Below are 14677 nucleotides of genomic sequence, written 5' to 3'. Positions count from 1 at the left end.
AGGGTTGGTGATGTGACCAGGCCTGGCAATGCAATGGGGACTGGCGACACAACTGGGGCCGGTGATGCAGCTGGGGGTGGTGACACAGCCAGAGCAGCTATGCAGCCAGGGCTGGCGACACAGCCAAGGCTGGTGATACAAACAGGGTGGCAATGCAACTGGGACTGGCAACACAGCTGGGGCTGGCGATGCAACCGAGGATGGAGATGCAGCTGGGGCGGCAACACAGCTGGTGGTGGTGATGCGCCGGGGCCGGCCGCGCTAGCGGGGCTGAGGAGGCAGCCGGGGGTGCGGCAGGCCCGGTGGCGGGGCGCGGGCTGCGCTGGCGGCCGCGGGCAGGGCGGGCTCCGCGCGGGGCGGGGCTCAACGCGGCGGGGCGGGGCCTTCACCCTCATGCCCCGCTCCTACTGGCCGCGGCGCTGCGGGCGCGGCGCCGATTGGCGGGCGGCGGCGCGTGCTCGGGGCGGAGGCGCGGGGGTCGGCCCGGCGCAGCCCACGTGCTGCCGCGCCGGAGGCCATGGTGTTGGGCCCCCGCGCCGCCCCCCGGCATGGCCCGCCGCTCTGCTCCTGCCCGGGCCCCCCGCCGCCGCCCCGCCCCTGCCCGGGCGCCCCGCCGCCTCGCTGCCCGCGGGGAGCCCGCCGCCTTTCGGAAACCGGCGCCGGGACGCGGCGGGGCGAAGGCACGGGGGGCCGCGGGGGGATGCGCGCCGCCGCCTCGCTGCCCCACATCGCGCGGGGCCGCGGGGAGGAGGGCGGCGGGCGGCGCAGCCCCTGCCTGCTGGTGGCCTTGCGGCCGCGCAACGTGGAGGCCGAACGGGAGCGCTTCTTCCGAGCCAGCTTCGCCTACGACCCGCAGTTCGAGTACGCCGAGCCGGTGCCCGCCGCCGTGCTGGACAAGTACGGGGCCGCCTCCGACCGCTTCGTCGCTCAGGTGAGGGCGGGGCACGCGCCGCCTGCGCCCCCCGTCGGTACCGCCGGTACCGCCGCCCGAGCCCCTGGCCCCCCGCCCGTGCCGTTGCCGCCCGGCCGCGGGGAGCAGCGCGGCGGCTCCGGGATGGAGTGCACAGCCCGGGAGAAGGCAGAGGAGGAGGGAGGAACCGGGGGAGCCCGGGCCCCCGCTCCCCGCCTTCCCCCCGCCCGTGCGGGCAGCACCCCCCGGTGCGGGTGGCCTGGTGCAGGGCAGCGTCACCGGCCCGGTGCCACCGGGACGTGCCGTGGCGGGGCCGGGCCGCCTGCATCCGCTGCCGGCTCTGCCCCGGCTCGCCCCGCTCAGCAGCTTCTGCACACTGCCCCCAGCACCCGCGCCTGCCTGGTGACAGCTCTGCCCGGTGACAGCCCCGCCGGTGCTGGATGATGCTGCCAGCACCCAAGCCGGCCCCTGCTTGGGCGCACGCACGCACTGGCTGGGCGCTGGGGGCACCTGGCCGGGGTTGCTGTGCCCTTGTTGCCGCAGAGGTAGTGGAGGGGCTGCATGGGCGGGGGGCCGCAGTGCCCCGGGGGTTAAGTCTGGCATTGTTCTGCGGGGCCTAAAGGTTGTCCGGTGTGGCAGCATCCTTAAGGCATCAGCAGATGCAGTCAGCGCTGATAATCGTTGGTGCAGGCTCCGCTGAAGGAGTCTGTATTATTTCACTTAACTTTTTCCAATGCCCATACGCTACCAAAACGTTCCCGACTGGCTCCTGCCCGGGTCAAAGTGGTGCATGGATGGCAGCGAGCGAGCAAGCGGCACCCGGTTGCAGCGTGGGCAGCAGGTAGGGCTCGTGGTGGGTTCGTGCTGCCCGCAGAGGAGCCTGTCCTGGCCTCAGGCAGTGGAGCTGTGCTGTCCCTTTGCTCTGTTCCTGGGGCCGGGACCCCCACTGTGCCCCTCCACCGCTTTGCTGTGGGGCTGGGGATCCCACCTCTGGCAAGAACATCCTTTCTGCCACACGGACTCTCTCACTTTCAGCCACATCCAAGGGACCTGATAACCAAACCTCTCGCTTGCGTGCCAGAGGCATTTCTGTACACCTTCTCACCGGGAGCTTTTGCCTGGTGTTTCAAATAACAGCTTCTTCCCGGATTTATTTATTGTTGTTTGGATGTTTACTTGTTCTTGCGTTACTTCCGATACCTCTGCCTGAATTATTATCCAGATGATTCAGGCTTTCTGTAAACAGCTTTCTAAGCAGTTAGTCATTTCCAGTGCCTGCCGTACCTCTGTCCTGGATAAGCTGGTGCAAGTGATGCTGTTGCAGGGGAGACAGTCTGACTCCTATAAAGACCTTGCTGGCTTTTTCAGTGTTTTCCTCCTGCATTTAAGTGCATTTCAGTCTCCAAGTAATACTGTAAAATGAGTTGTTCAGAAGCTATTTCTCCCTCTCCTTGCTTTCTCTTTTGGTACAGTTGACTTCAATATAGTAAAAGATGAATAATTGAGATAATTCTTCCTCTGTGCCTTACCTCAAATGACCGAAATTAAGTGTTCATAACCAGTGTGAATGGTCTCATCCTGGATCCTAAAGCCCTTTGCAAGAAATACTGTGTTGAGTGTTTCTGCCAATGTTTCTGCAAGTTCTTTGGTGACTGTGTGATGGGACAGTATTCATGTCACTGTTCCTTTGCTTGTCCCCTGCAGTAACCTCCCTCCAGTCTCTTTTATTTTAGGAAACCTTCTTCCTTGCCAGCTATTAGCTATAAACTGCTTTTAGTTTAAAAACCTGCATTAATCATGGAGCTTAAATAAATGGGACCTTTTGCTAAGCCAGCATCTTTGGACAAGAGCAGACAAACCAGTGCCAGCTCCCTGCTTCCAGCTTGCTGCTCCACCAGCTGCCTCAATGCATGGGCTTGGGGGGGTTATTTTATTTTTTTAGTAGAAAATTTAAATAAGCCAGAAGGATTCTTCTAGCCCCACAGAGGCTCGTCACCCTGGAGATCACGTCCCTGGTTTGTCATGGGAATGTGAGCGGCACCAGTATGGAGCTGGGGCTGGAGGATTTGTTATCCCACTGCATATGGTGGGTGCACAATTTTGGGCTGCCTGGGGATGCTCAGCAGCCTCTTGGAACACTAAACCTAAACTTGGTATCTTAGGAATTTTGCCCGGCGGGAAGTGTGCTGGAGGTTGGTGAGGAGCATGCTCTTTGGTTGTCTTACTCCTGGGCACCAGCTGTGCTGGGTTTCTCTTGGCTTCATGCTTTAGGTCCCCTGCGGGGAGAAAGCAAGTGGCTGAGCAGAGGTAGGAGGAAGAAATGGTTCTTTTTGCTGCTGCTGTCAGCAGGAGGTACCTTATGGTGCTGCCAAAAAGATCTGGATCAGCAAACAAAACAAAAAATCCAAACAAACCAATGGCACAAAACAAACCCACAAAGCTTCTCCTGGAAAGACACAGCAACTGGAGAATAAAAATCAGCTGTGTAGAGAATACTGTCTAGGGAAGGAAAATCAGGACTTTCTGCTGCAGTAGAAGAGGCTGCTCGTCAGGCGCAGACCATGAAGCCCCTCTTACAGAGTGTTGGGTGGTTTGAGTGTTGTACTGGTGCTGAGCACCCATCCCCTGGTCCTGAGTGACCTCAGGGATGATGGAGGGAAGGGACCTGCTCCACAGGGCTCCCGCCGCTGCCTAGAGCCCCTCTCAGAGCAAAGGGGGTTGCTCAGCTCAGGAGGTAGAGTGCGCACCATTCAGGAGTTGCGCTTGGTCCTGGGCTGGGAAGCTCGGCGGCAGCTCAGCCAGGTTTAGGGATTCAATCAAACTGCTGGAAAAACTCCAGAACTGGTTCAAAGTCATCATCATCTACTTTGGAGTATATATTAGTAGGCTGGAGAGTCATTGCTTGAAAATGTCTATAATGAAAACTCACTTTTGGAGAAGGAAATGTGCTAATAAATGCTCCTATTTTATAGATGCTCTATAAATGTTAATGCTAATAAGATAGCATGTGCTGCTTTTATTAGAAGGCTGTTGGTGTGCAGCAGGCTGGTTGTGCTGTGACCCTGTTGGAGGAGGAGGAAGCAGCATCGCTGCAAAGGGTGATGCATGGCCTTACTGCCATGCTTGCTGTCCAGCACTCCAACAAGAAACTCGCAGAGTAAAAAGGAGGCTGATAAGCTAGACCCTTTGTGCAAGCACTACACTTTGAAAGGAGCACCAAAAGCAGAAAAGATGAAAAAAATCATGGCTTTAACCTCCAGAGGCAGCATGCTGTGATGATGCTGTTTCACTTCTGCTTTGCCCAGTACCCACAACAGATGCTTGCAAGGGTGATAAAAAGCAGAAAGAATATCCTGTGGGTTGTGCTGATTGCCTTAAGGGTCCGTCTGGCCTGGTGGCTACCTCCAGCTGGCTCTGTCTCCTTGGTTTGTTAGATCTTGCAAAACCATATCTTGCTTCACAGGCGTTTATCGGGGATTATCTCCGCTGGGTTTAATTGTGCGTGGGGTTTTAAGGTGTATTTATAAGCAGGGAGGGTGCTGGCACTGATGTTTTGTTTCTGCATGCAACAGGCAATCAGGATCATTCGTGCTGTCCTGGAGAAGTATGGCACCTACGAGAGCTTCGAGGTCGCCACAGGCGGGAGGCTGCTGAGCAAGTGCCAGATCTGGTCCGTGATCCGAAAGTACATGCAGAAGGAAGGCTGCGTGGGAGAGGTAATCTGTGTCCCTGCTTTGTTACTTGTAAAATACAGCTGCAAAATATTTATTTTCTGATAAAAAGGATTCAGATTAAGAAATGTTTTGGGTACAAAGAAGTTTTTCTACTCTGATCCGTGGTGTCCTTTTGTCTCCAGTTTGGCTGCCTTCACTGTACACCCCAGCGTTAGGACATGGGTGCTGGTTCCCCACCAATTTCTCGTGATTTTTTCAGGGTATATCAATATATTCAGTTTATGCTTGAGAGGGAGAGAAGCTGCTGCTTGTCTGCGTGGCCATGTGAGCAGCCTTTTGCTGCATGCATGAGGCATCAATTACTGTCGGGAATGCATCTCTTGCTGTTGGCAGTGCATGGCAGGCATCTCCGACAGCTGCCTTTGCTCGCATGCCCAGAAGCAAAGCTGGGGAGAGAGATTTCCCACTGTCCTGTGGGATTTGCCAGGTTACGGCACTTTGAAACCCCAAGCTTGGGTTTTAAGGCTGGGAGGTCCGTGGTTAGGACGTGACGGTTGCCAGGCAGAAGTTCGGCATCTCTTAATCCAGTTTCTCCATGCCCCCAGCAGCACCTGGTGTGGGATGTCCCACAGCTTCAGTTAAGGGGCGTTTTTTGCCCCTTCTGCCAGCAAGGTGTGGGCAAAGTGCTTCCACTGTCCTGGTTCAAGTGCTGAGAAGGGTTTCTGGACCTGGCTTTGCTTTTTTTTGTCTTTCAGGGCTGCCTTGGGCTGTTGGCTGCGGGGCAGAAGGCTATGCAGTGCTGGCTGGGGGAGGGGGGGCCTTCCTCACGCTGCCTCTTGGCCGCACTGTTTTTCCTACCTCTGTTTTTTCACCTCCATCTCCAAACAGGGCCCTTCACAAGCATTTCCCTGAAGCATCAACTTGCTTGGTGGTACCCAGTGCGTTCCATGCCTGGAAAAGCGGGAGTGAGTGGTTCCCTGAGGTCCCACCTGGCCAGGGGACTTTCCGCCTCCAGTCCTCTTGGTTTGCCCTGATTCCCCCTGGGGGTGTCCCTGGTATGCGGATTTGGCACCTTGGTTCCTCCTGCACCTTTGCTTAGGACAGAAAGGATTTCTGCAGATCTCTTCCTATAACTCAGCTGCCTCTTAGTGCCCAGAACCAGTCCCCATATGCAGCCAGGCAGCCTTACAGACCCACGCTTGTGACTTGCTGGTTGTGGTCTGTCTCTTGATTTTATTGATTAAATACAGCTGTTCCACTCTTCTCCATTAATCTAACCCAAATTCAGCTCTGGCTGGGCAGAAAGACTTTTTTTTTTTTTTTTTTTTTTCTTCCATATTGGTGTACAACTGGCTTCCTTCCAGCCCTGTATAATTTTCCCTTTGCTCAAGGGCATGCAGGGTTCAGTAATTATGTTTGCTCATCGGCATGCAAGGTACATTGCTGTTTTATCTGAAACTTTTGGTAAGTGCTTTTAAAACAACTAAAGTGTTTGTTTGTTGCTACCTGCTAGAAATCTTGCTGAATTGCTCTGGTGCAGGGAAGAGGGAAGGGTTTCATCTGCTGTCAATACAGCGGTGTTGCCAAAGCTCGCTCCCTGTACAGGGCGAAAACCTGCGGAGCTTCTGCTTCGCTGATAATTTTAAATTATCAAAAACAATAACCCTGGCAGGGACCTGGGGGGTTTCAGATGTGTATCCCCCACCCTGTGGCTGTCTCTGGGATTCTTCACTTTAGCCTGCTGTGCCTGGTCTGTTCTGCTGTCCTGTTTGCTTCGCTGATACATACTAATTGTGATGGGTTGCTTAAAAAACCCCACAAACAAACTAAGGAAGAAACTGTCGCGCAGGGGGCTGCGTTAGCCCAGACGGACCCGCTGCTGCGTCGCTGCCTGCAGGCAGTCGGGGCAGGCGGCGTGCCAGGCTGGTGGCAGTTGCTGCAGGCAGCTGCCCCTTGTCCCTGGTACCCATCATGGGTGAAGGCAGGATCCCACTGTCCGGCGCTGCAGGCAGCATGCTCGTGGGTAAGTATCTGTACTATAATTAACTTTGTGTCTTCAAAAGCTTCTTTGTCCAAGCCGCAGATCCTGAAGCTCTTCTGCTTTTCTTCTGGCTCAGGACCGAGGTGACGCTGCCAGATCTCAGAGGTCTCCCTAGGGATTTCGGTGAGCTCCCAGCCTGCAGCAGAGAAAGGCCTGGCCCCGTTGGTGAGTACTGCGTGGCAGTCCCCGGGGTTGTGAAATGTGAGCCAAACAGCGCTAGCTAGCATCTCATGGGATCCCATCGGTGGTGCCCCTCCACCTCTGAGCTGCTTAGTACTGGTGCTTTCTTGGCATGTGAGGTCCTGAGCAGTGCCACAGAGCTGGGGAGAGGCAGGAGCCTGTGCCCCGGCACCGTGGGGGCTGTCAGCAGTTGTCCCTCAGTTCCTGGGGATGAGCTCCTTCTCCATCATCACATCCCTGAAAGCTGAACAGAAGCTTTGTGGACCATGAGGATGCGCTGGGGATCCTGCTGAGAACAAGGTCACAGACCCGGGGAGCTGGTGTTGCTGCTCCAGTAACAGGACTTTGGCTGGAGTCACAGCCCCTGTTGTAACAGCATCTGCAAAGCTGGAGGGTCCCAGAATAAGGCAAGTGGTGCTCGGTGGGTGGATGGGCTGCTGCAGCTGGAGAGGGGCTGCAGGCAGCTAATGGGGCTGTGTGAAGCTGCAGTCTCCAGCAGTGCTGAGAGTCCCTTCCCATTGCTCCCGGGCAGCTGGCTCTGCACGGCGGGGCTCTTGGCACCTCTCTTTCATAAGAAAAAACAACGCTATATCTCTATGTTGTCAAATAAAGGGAAAAAATAAAATAACCCAAGCCAGTGCCTCTTAAGAAGTCATCAGGCTGACATCTGAAGAATGACATTGTGGCATTTTGCCCATTGTCTCACCATGGTGGCCCCTGGGCACGTTCACATTTTCGGTTCTTGTGGGGATACGGCAACCTGCAGCTGTACCCGTGGCTGCAGGAGCTTTTGTCCTCTCCAAGCAGCGTCTTTCCCAATCCCTGGATCAGTCTGTTTCCATCCTCATTCCCCTGCCCCACTCTGTCCTGGGATCTTTGCATCCTTAGGACAGGGGTGGGGAGTTTCTCTCCAGCCATGGGAGCCCTGTGCCTTCCTGAGCTGGCGAGTGTTTCTGCCTGCAAAACCCCTGCTGTTGGTTTGCCTGCCTGATCGTGAACCGCCGCAGAGCTCCTGCCGCAGGTTGCACCGATTGCTGATGCTTCTTCGTCCTGAATCAGCTTCCTAACTGCTTCACTTGATGCCATCGAGCTCTTGTACAGCGAAAAATAGTTTCCACTCCATATAATCAGGTTGAGTGTTGCTGTTTCTGTTGCCTTTACCTTTTCTTCATCATGAGAGCAGGAAAAACAATAATCAGAAGTGCTCCCTCTGACTTGAATTCTTCCTCTAAAGGCTTTGGGATGTTCTCGCTTGGAGTTTTTCTTGATTCCTGAAAACCCAGCCAGGTTACTTCAGCTACACCCTTCCCTCTGTGTGCAGCCTCCAGCAGTGTGCAGCTTGTTGTACACTGAAGTCTTCTGTGCTCTTGGGTCTTCCTTCAGATGCCGGGTCCCAGAGAGTGCTTTGTTACGCGTTTCAGTTCTTGCTGCCTTGCTGAAAAAGGACTTGTGCAGGACCTAGTTTCAGTGCTGAGCATTGCATCCTCGAGGGTGCTGAGCATCGCACCCTCAGCATCGTCGGCTGCCTCTTATTTTCCAGCCACTTGCTGCATTTCTCTTTGCTCACCTGGTGCATGGTGATAGCAGATAGGAAAAGAAAAAGGAAAAAAAAATTGGGTTTGGGCTGTTCAGCCTGCCTTCTGTTCAGGCAGGGTAGCGAAGGTTGCGGGACAGCACTTGCCTTTCCAAGGTTTGTCTGGGCTCGTTTGGTGCTCGCCTTCAGTTGTACGAGCAGGTCGTGGGTGCAGCAGCCCTGTGCCATTGCGAGATGGGGGTACCCAGCCTGGTGACAGTACTTGTCCTGTAGCATAAAGCCCCCCCCACCCCTCAAATAATATAAAAATCAGCTCATTGGGCAAGCTCAGCCCTGGTAGGATGCTCCGGGTGCTAGCCTGGAATAACAGCAGGGAAGATGCGGCATAGGATGCAGGACATGGCATTCCCAGTACAGCAGAGGAAAAAGCCATGGATAGGTGATGGACAGATGTTTGGGTTATAATTATAAGAGATTTCTTCAGGGGTGGGATTAAGATGCCAGTGCAAATGGGAAGGGAGAGCTGGCTGGAGGTCACTGGAACAGCAGGAGGTGAGCTGTGTGGAGCATTTATCTGTGTACCACCAATACGGTTAAACTCCTGGGTTTATATATTATTTCTCTTGCACGTGTGCTCCAAGCGTTGTTTTCAGAGATGGCTTTTGAACTCGCACAAGGGAAACTTGAAGTGCTCGGGGGATGCCAAGCAAGCACCAGCCTCCCAAAACCCACCAGCTGGGCTGGTCCCGCTCCTACCTCCTATGGGGACCCTGGAGCTGTTGAATCGCTGCCGCCTGAGGCTGGTGGCCAGAGGAAGCCAGCTTAACCTGGCCGAGGATGAGCAACTGCAAAATGGAGAAAAGCAGAGAGGAGCAGCCAGCAGGGTGGTGTGGGAAGGGGTACTTTTTTAAATAGGCTTGGGCAGAGCAGGAGTGAGAGCATTTATCTTGGGGAAGAAGTTAGTTTTTCTGTATCTAGTTTCCTAAATTCCAACCTCTTTGGGGTGGGTTTTTTTCCATATAGGGGCAGTGAAATATGACAAGGCAGCAAGGTGTGGACCTGGCCTTGGGGACCACTCCCAGCCAAGCATCCTGTATCCTGGCAGCAGAGCTCTGTCTGACACAGTGCATCATCTCCAGGGCTCCCTGTAAGAGCCACACGTCAGGCAGCAAAGACCCAGGGACTGTCACAGGGTCTGGGCACCAGTTCTGTGCTGCAGTGTCATCGAGGGAACAGGAAAGCGCTGCGACAATGGAATGTATTCCTCTTCTTCTTTCTTCTGGTTTAAACTCTGTCCCCTGGCTCTCCCCATCCCCTCCCACGTACCAGGATTTCAGCCGCCACTAGGTGCATTTGGGATTGCCATTTCAGATGTCCAGGCAATGGTCTCATCACACGGAGCTGACCTAATCGATGGGAATTGGTTACAATCATACCAAAACCTGGCTCATTCTTACCTCCTTATTTCTGCTTGTGGTGAAGCCAAAACCTTCCCTGCCTGTTGTAGCCCCTGATGGGGCTGTTAGCAGGAGCTGGTGCTGCTGCCGAAAGTCTTCTCCCCACCAAGAGCCCCCTGTGAGAGCTCGTGTGAGGATCTTGCTGGAAATGAAGGTGGACCATATGACCAGTTTTAGTCTGGATCAGTTCCCTGCTTCAGTTTGTCCCAGGTCACCGAGGGCCGGATGTGGGAGAGGGCAGCAAACTGCAACCCTTATTTATTTTGACTTGTTTACTGGAGCAAAAATAAAGCTCACAGATGCTCGTAAGTCAGAAGCGAACTGGCAAGTCTTTTCTCAGAATTGGAGGGATTCTTTTTCACGCTGGTAAATTTTAATCCAGGTAAGCAACTGCAGTCTTTAAGTATTTCATGCTGTTCATTTGCCCAGTGGTAGACTCTGCTGTTACGTTGCGCTCTTGGCTTTCATGAGCGGTTTTGCACAATAATAAATCTGAGTTAAAGCAAACTCAGTCTCCTGTCCTTTTTAAATAAGAGAAGAATTGTCACATAGTAATGTGTGTGCACATTTTCATCCTGAAAAGTGTCGGCTGTGAAGTGATAGATGTTTTTAGAGTTAATATGTATGTGGGGGAAGAATTTTGAGATTAAATTGATATGTGCCCAAAGGTGTCCTGAGCATTACTGCAGCTGGACCTCAGGTGTGAGAGCTTCCAGGGCTGTCTCCTCCAGCGATGCTGCAGGTCTGAAGTCAGATGGTCAGAAAATGCTGCTTGGCCAGCACATTAAATCCTGTTAACGTAGAGCAGCTGTCTTGGCTCCAGCCCTTGCGGTAGCCAGCTTTCCCAAAATAGCCGTTTTCTTCTATATAAAGATATTTGCCAGTCATGCGCGTGCATTGCTGGCCCTGCTGTGAACTTTGGCCAGCAGACGTGGTTCCCTCCGGGAGGGTGCACTGGGGGGGTCCGTCCTCACTGCCCATGTCTTGCAGCCTCGAAAGGGAGAATTTGCAGGAGAGTCCATGAAAATGGAGCCAGAGCCTTGGTTCCCTTGGGCGATATTTACTGGGGGGTGTCTAGAGGTTGGATCCATAACCAAGCGGGTGCTGTTAGTTGTTTAGGTGACCAAATTTACTGTGCCATCCCATTGCTGGTGGGACTGGGCAGGTCTCTGGAGCACGCCTGTCATGTGTGGCTATAAAATTGTGGGGAGCCTGTGGCGATGAGGTGGGGCAGGGGATGCTGAAGCCAGAGGGATGCTGGAAGAGGCTACGCAGGAGCTGCCTGCTCATGTTTGCTGGCTGTAAAGAGATTAAAGGAATTACCTCAGACCCCTGTGGGGTCATCTCTTTTGGTACACCCTCAGTGCTGGCAGTGCTCTCCCTGCCTGCTCCTACTCTCTGTGGTTTCTTTGGGGAGCTGCAGCACAAGCTGGTGATGGTGCAGCGGTGCCGGATGTTGCCGACCACGGCACTGGTGACTTTTTCTGACCATCTGGCACCATCTCAGCTTCTGCTTAGAGCCAAGACCCTGCTGAGCATCTTGTCCCACAGCAGTGCTGATGGCAGTTGCCTTCTTTTTCTGCAGGTGGTGGTGCAGCTCACGGATGACCTCCTGTCCCAGGCGGTGATGATGGTGGAGGACAGCCGGCCGACACTGGCCATCAACCTGGCTGGAGCCCGGCAGCACTGGCTGGAGGGGATGCTGCGCCACGAGATCGGTCAGCAGTGGGGTGGCTGTGGGTGATGGGCAGAGTGGGGTGATGCTGTGAGCATCCTCTTGTTGTCACTGAGGTAACAGTCCCAGGGCTGCAGGGACCACGGGCCAACGTCATACTTACTGGGTCCTGCAAGGAGCATCCTGGAGGGGTGCTCCTGCATGGGTTTTGGAAAGTGTTGAGGCCACCTGGGTGCCTCTCCATGTGGGGAGTGTCCAGCACCCACCCATGTGGCTGTGCCTGTTGCCCACCCCAGGCACCAGAGCAAGCAGATGTCCCATGGCAGCATCTCCAGCCAAGGATGGCAGAGGCACCCATGGGTGCTGGGTCTCAGCCTCAACCCCAGTGACTCAGGGGGGGTGAGAGCCCAGCTTTTTGGAGGGCACAGTGGATGGTGCTCACTCCCATTCCCCCTCCCCAGGCACCCACTACATCCGGGGGGTGAACAACACCCGCCAGCCCTGGCACAGCTCTGAGGGCCGCAAGCAGTACAGCCTGAAGCCCGCTAACCCCACGGAGGAAGGCTTGGCCAGCCTGCACAGCGTCCTCTTCCGCAAGCAGCCCTTCCTGTGGCGGGCAGCCCTGCTCTACTACACCATCGAACGAGCCAGCCGCCTCTCCTTCTCCGCCCTCTTCCAGGATCTGGAGCAGTACGTCCAGGATGCCGGTGTCCGGTGGGAGTACTGCGTGCGGGCTAAGCGGGGCCAGACCGACACCTCGCAGCCAGGTACTGCTCGGATGGTGTAAAGCCTTCGGGGTTTGGAAGGGATTTTTTTAAATTTATTGTTCTTAAGACAAACCAGAGGCGGGGATGTTTTGCTGTTGGGTGGGTTTGAGTCTCACTGGTCCTGTGGGCACAGCAGCCTTTGAAATGGTGGCTCTGCCCACCCCTGCATCCCTCCCCATCCCCAGCACCGCGCTCCTGCGGGTTTACACTTGTCTTTATGGCAGTGATCTTTTACATGCTGGCACAGCACAGCAGCTCTTTGGCTGCCTAGGGTCAAGTGGGCGTGGATGAGGCCCCCCAGGGAACCCCGTAAGTTGGTTGCAGTCTGATGGGAGTGACTCACACAGGCTCCTGGGGAGGCAGTAGCCAAAGGAGAGGAAAAATGAGCATTTCTGGAAATGCATCTAGATTCTTGTAGTGGTTTACCCTTAAAAAAAATAAATGTATTGGGAGGAAGGGTGAAAGCATTCTAGTGAGAGGAAAGAGCTCTTGCTGCCTCCGTGGTCCCTGGTGCACTGCTTCTCAGTGCTCGTCTGTTGGGACCCAGTGGTCCTGGCCATGGCACCAGCAATGCCTGAGCCCTGGTGCAGTTGTGTCACCCTGAGCCAGTGCCATCACTCTGGTTACTGCGGTCAGCAGACATTTGGGGGAGCTGGACTCTCACTTCCCAGCCTTTCCCACTCTTCCAGGCTGTTTCAGTAAGGACCAGGTCTACCTCGATGGGATCCTTCGCATCCTACGCCATCGGCAGACCATCGACTTCCCGCTGCTGGCTGCACTTGGAAAGGTAACGCTGGGGTGGGGAGCAGCTGATCCTGGATCCCTGTCCCATCCCAAAGCTCCTATGGCCCCCCTCAGTCCCACGGCTTCCCAAAAACAAGCCCTGGGCTGTCAGCCCTTCAGCTCTGCGCTTTCCCTGTTCTTACGGGTCTCGGTGGAGCAGGGGAAGGCTGTGCTGGGCAGGATGCACGGAAGAAAGGGACAATCCGTACTCCTCCGTGGGAGACCTTGGGGGACATGCTTGAGCCAGCAGGTTAAGCTCTGCCAGCTGTGCCACTGGCCCTCTGCCTCAGCTGCAGCAGTCCTGCTGTCACCTGTCCGTGCAGTGACAGAGCATGGCCAAACCCACAAATCCTCACAAATCCAGCACCCCCCTGAGCAGCTCTGCCAGCGCCTCCCTGTAGGCGTGCACGTGCGTGTGTGTGTCTCTGTGTGTCCTGACGGGGTGAACCAGGGGGCTGCAGCAGGGTCAGACATCTGTCAAAGTTTGGGGGGCTGGGGGCTGACCATCTTCCTGCTTCCCATCAGGTCTCCTATGAAGATGTGAATCGGCTGAAGAAATTTGGGGTCCTGGAGAAGGCCCGCATCCCCCATTTCATGCAGGACCTGGAGCGGTACATGAAGCAGTTGGACCACATTGTCACCACCAATGGGCTGAACGAGGAGGAGCTGGAGCAGCTGCTGCCTGACTGAGGGGCATCCCCCCACAACTGGCACCCCAAGGGTGTGACTGGTGCCAGTTACTGGCTATTTATTGGGGCTGGAGCCTGGAGGAGAGGACAGAGCCTGAGCCTCCCCCTGCGCCCAGGTGGCCGCTGTGCATGTACTGCTGTGTAGGGTAGCATGGCCGAGAGGGCTGGTGTGGTTAGTGTTGATGTGTTCCCTTCCCACCCTGACACCCTGTGCATTTTGGAGATTGCTGCGTGGCTCCACGTGGCTTTGGGGAGCTGGAGAAGAGGGTTGAGAGGGAGCGAGGGCAGAGCGGGGAGATGCACTGGGGCCCCGGAAGTGCAGGAGGTTGTGCTGGGGTAGTTGCAGTGGGTGGAGGGTGGCCGTAGTGTACCGAGGTGCTCTCAGCACAGTGGGGGCACCTCCTCGGGGCTAGCAGACAGCAGGGGGCTCTGGGCTGTACCTGGCAGCCCTGGTAAGGAATAAGGGCTGGCCTGTACCCATTGGGTGCCCGGTGCATGCGTTTCCCACTCCCAACCCCTCCCCTCATGCCCCTTGCCAGCAGCAGGAAGGACTTTAATCCCCCAAATATCAACCTGTGCTCTCCCCTCCCCCACCCAGTTATTTGCCCACAATTAACCAGTGCTCTGCACCCCAACTACAGCCATTCTGATTGGCTGTGAGGACTCAGTGTGGGGACTGGGGTTGATGTTAGGAAAAAGCGTTTAATAAAAATGATGTAATGGAAACAGTATGTGGGCAAAAGGTTGTGGGTAGCATCAAAAGCCAGGCTGGCACCACTGTGAGCACTGACTGTGTGTCGCACTTGCACAGGCAAAGCTGCATGGCTCAAGGCTGGTGCGTCAGTAGCAGGAAGGGGTCACCGGAGCGTGTAAACAACATACTGGGCAAGGACAATGTTAATAAATCAAAGTAGGCAAAAGCGGAAGCAGCCCTGAGCTGTTCCTGGTCTCCAACACATGATTGCTG

At 55.3% G+C, this 14677-nt stretch overlaps 1 protein-coding gene across 2 annotated transcripts; it reads left to right on the top strand.

The window, feature by feature from the left end:
- The first annotated feature begins 452 nt into the window (after nt 1-452).
- Nucleotides 453-14441, top strand: MATCAP1 (microtubule associated tyrosine carboxypeptidase 1). Of its 2 annotated transcripts, none has more exons than XM_055726756.1 (6): nt 453-931; nt 4483-4626; nt 11382-11514; nt 11933-12238; nt 12928-13025; nt 13547-14441. In XM_055726756.1, the coding sequence occupies exons 1-6, from the start codon at nt 518-520 to the stop codon at nt 13709-13711; spliced, it is 1260 nt and encodes a 419-aa protein (XP_055582731.1). In that variant the 5' UTR covers nt 453-517; the 3' UTR covers nt 13712-14441. The 2 variants fall into 2 exon arrangements, with proteins under 2 accessions (XP_055582731.1, XP_027662670.1); XM_027806869.2 differs by lacking the exon at nt 453-931 and adding an exon at nt 988-1751.
- Nucleotides 14442-14677: the final 236 nt, after the last annotated feature.

This window comes from Falco cherrug, chromosome 14, assembly GCF_023634085.1.
Source record: "Falco cherrug isolate bFalChe1 chromosome 14, bFalChe1.pri, whole genome shotgun sequence".
Classification (NCBI taxonomy): domain Eukaryota; kingdom Metazoa; phylum Chordata; class Aves; order Falconiformes; family Falconidae; genus Falco; species Falco cherrug.
Note: the sequence above shows the minus strand (reverse complement) of the source record. Positions and strands in the feature narration are given on the sequence as shown.

What these genes read in the sequence shown, in the direction of transcription:
- MATCAP1 (XM_055726756.1), top strand. Translation starts at nt 518, where the DNA reads ATGGTGTTGGGCCCCCGCGCCGCCCCCCGGCATGGCCCGCCGCTCTGC. An exon ending in AGGAAGGCTGCGTGGGAGAG is followed by an intron (nt 4,627 to 11,381) that starts GTAATCTGTGTC and finishes CTTTTTCTGCAG; the next exon opens with GTGGTGGTGCAGCTCACGGA. An exon ending in TGCTGGCTGCACTTGGAAAG is followed by an intron (nt 13,026 to 13,546) that starts GTAACGCTGGGG and finishes GCTTCCCATCAG; the next exon opens with GTCTCCTATGAAGATGTGAA.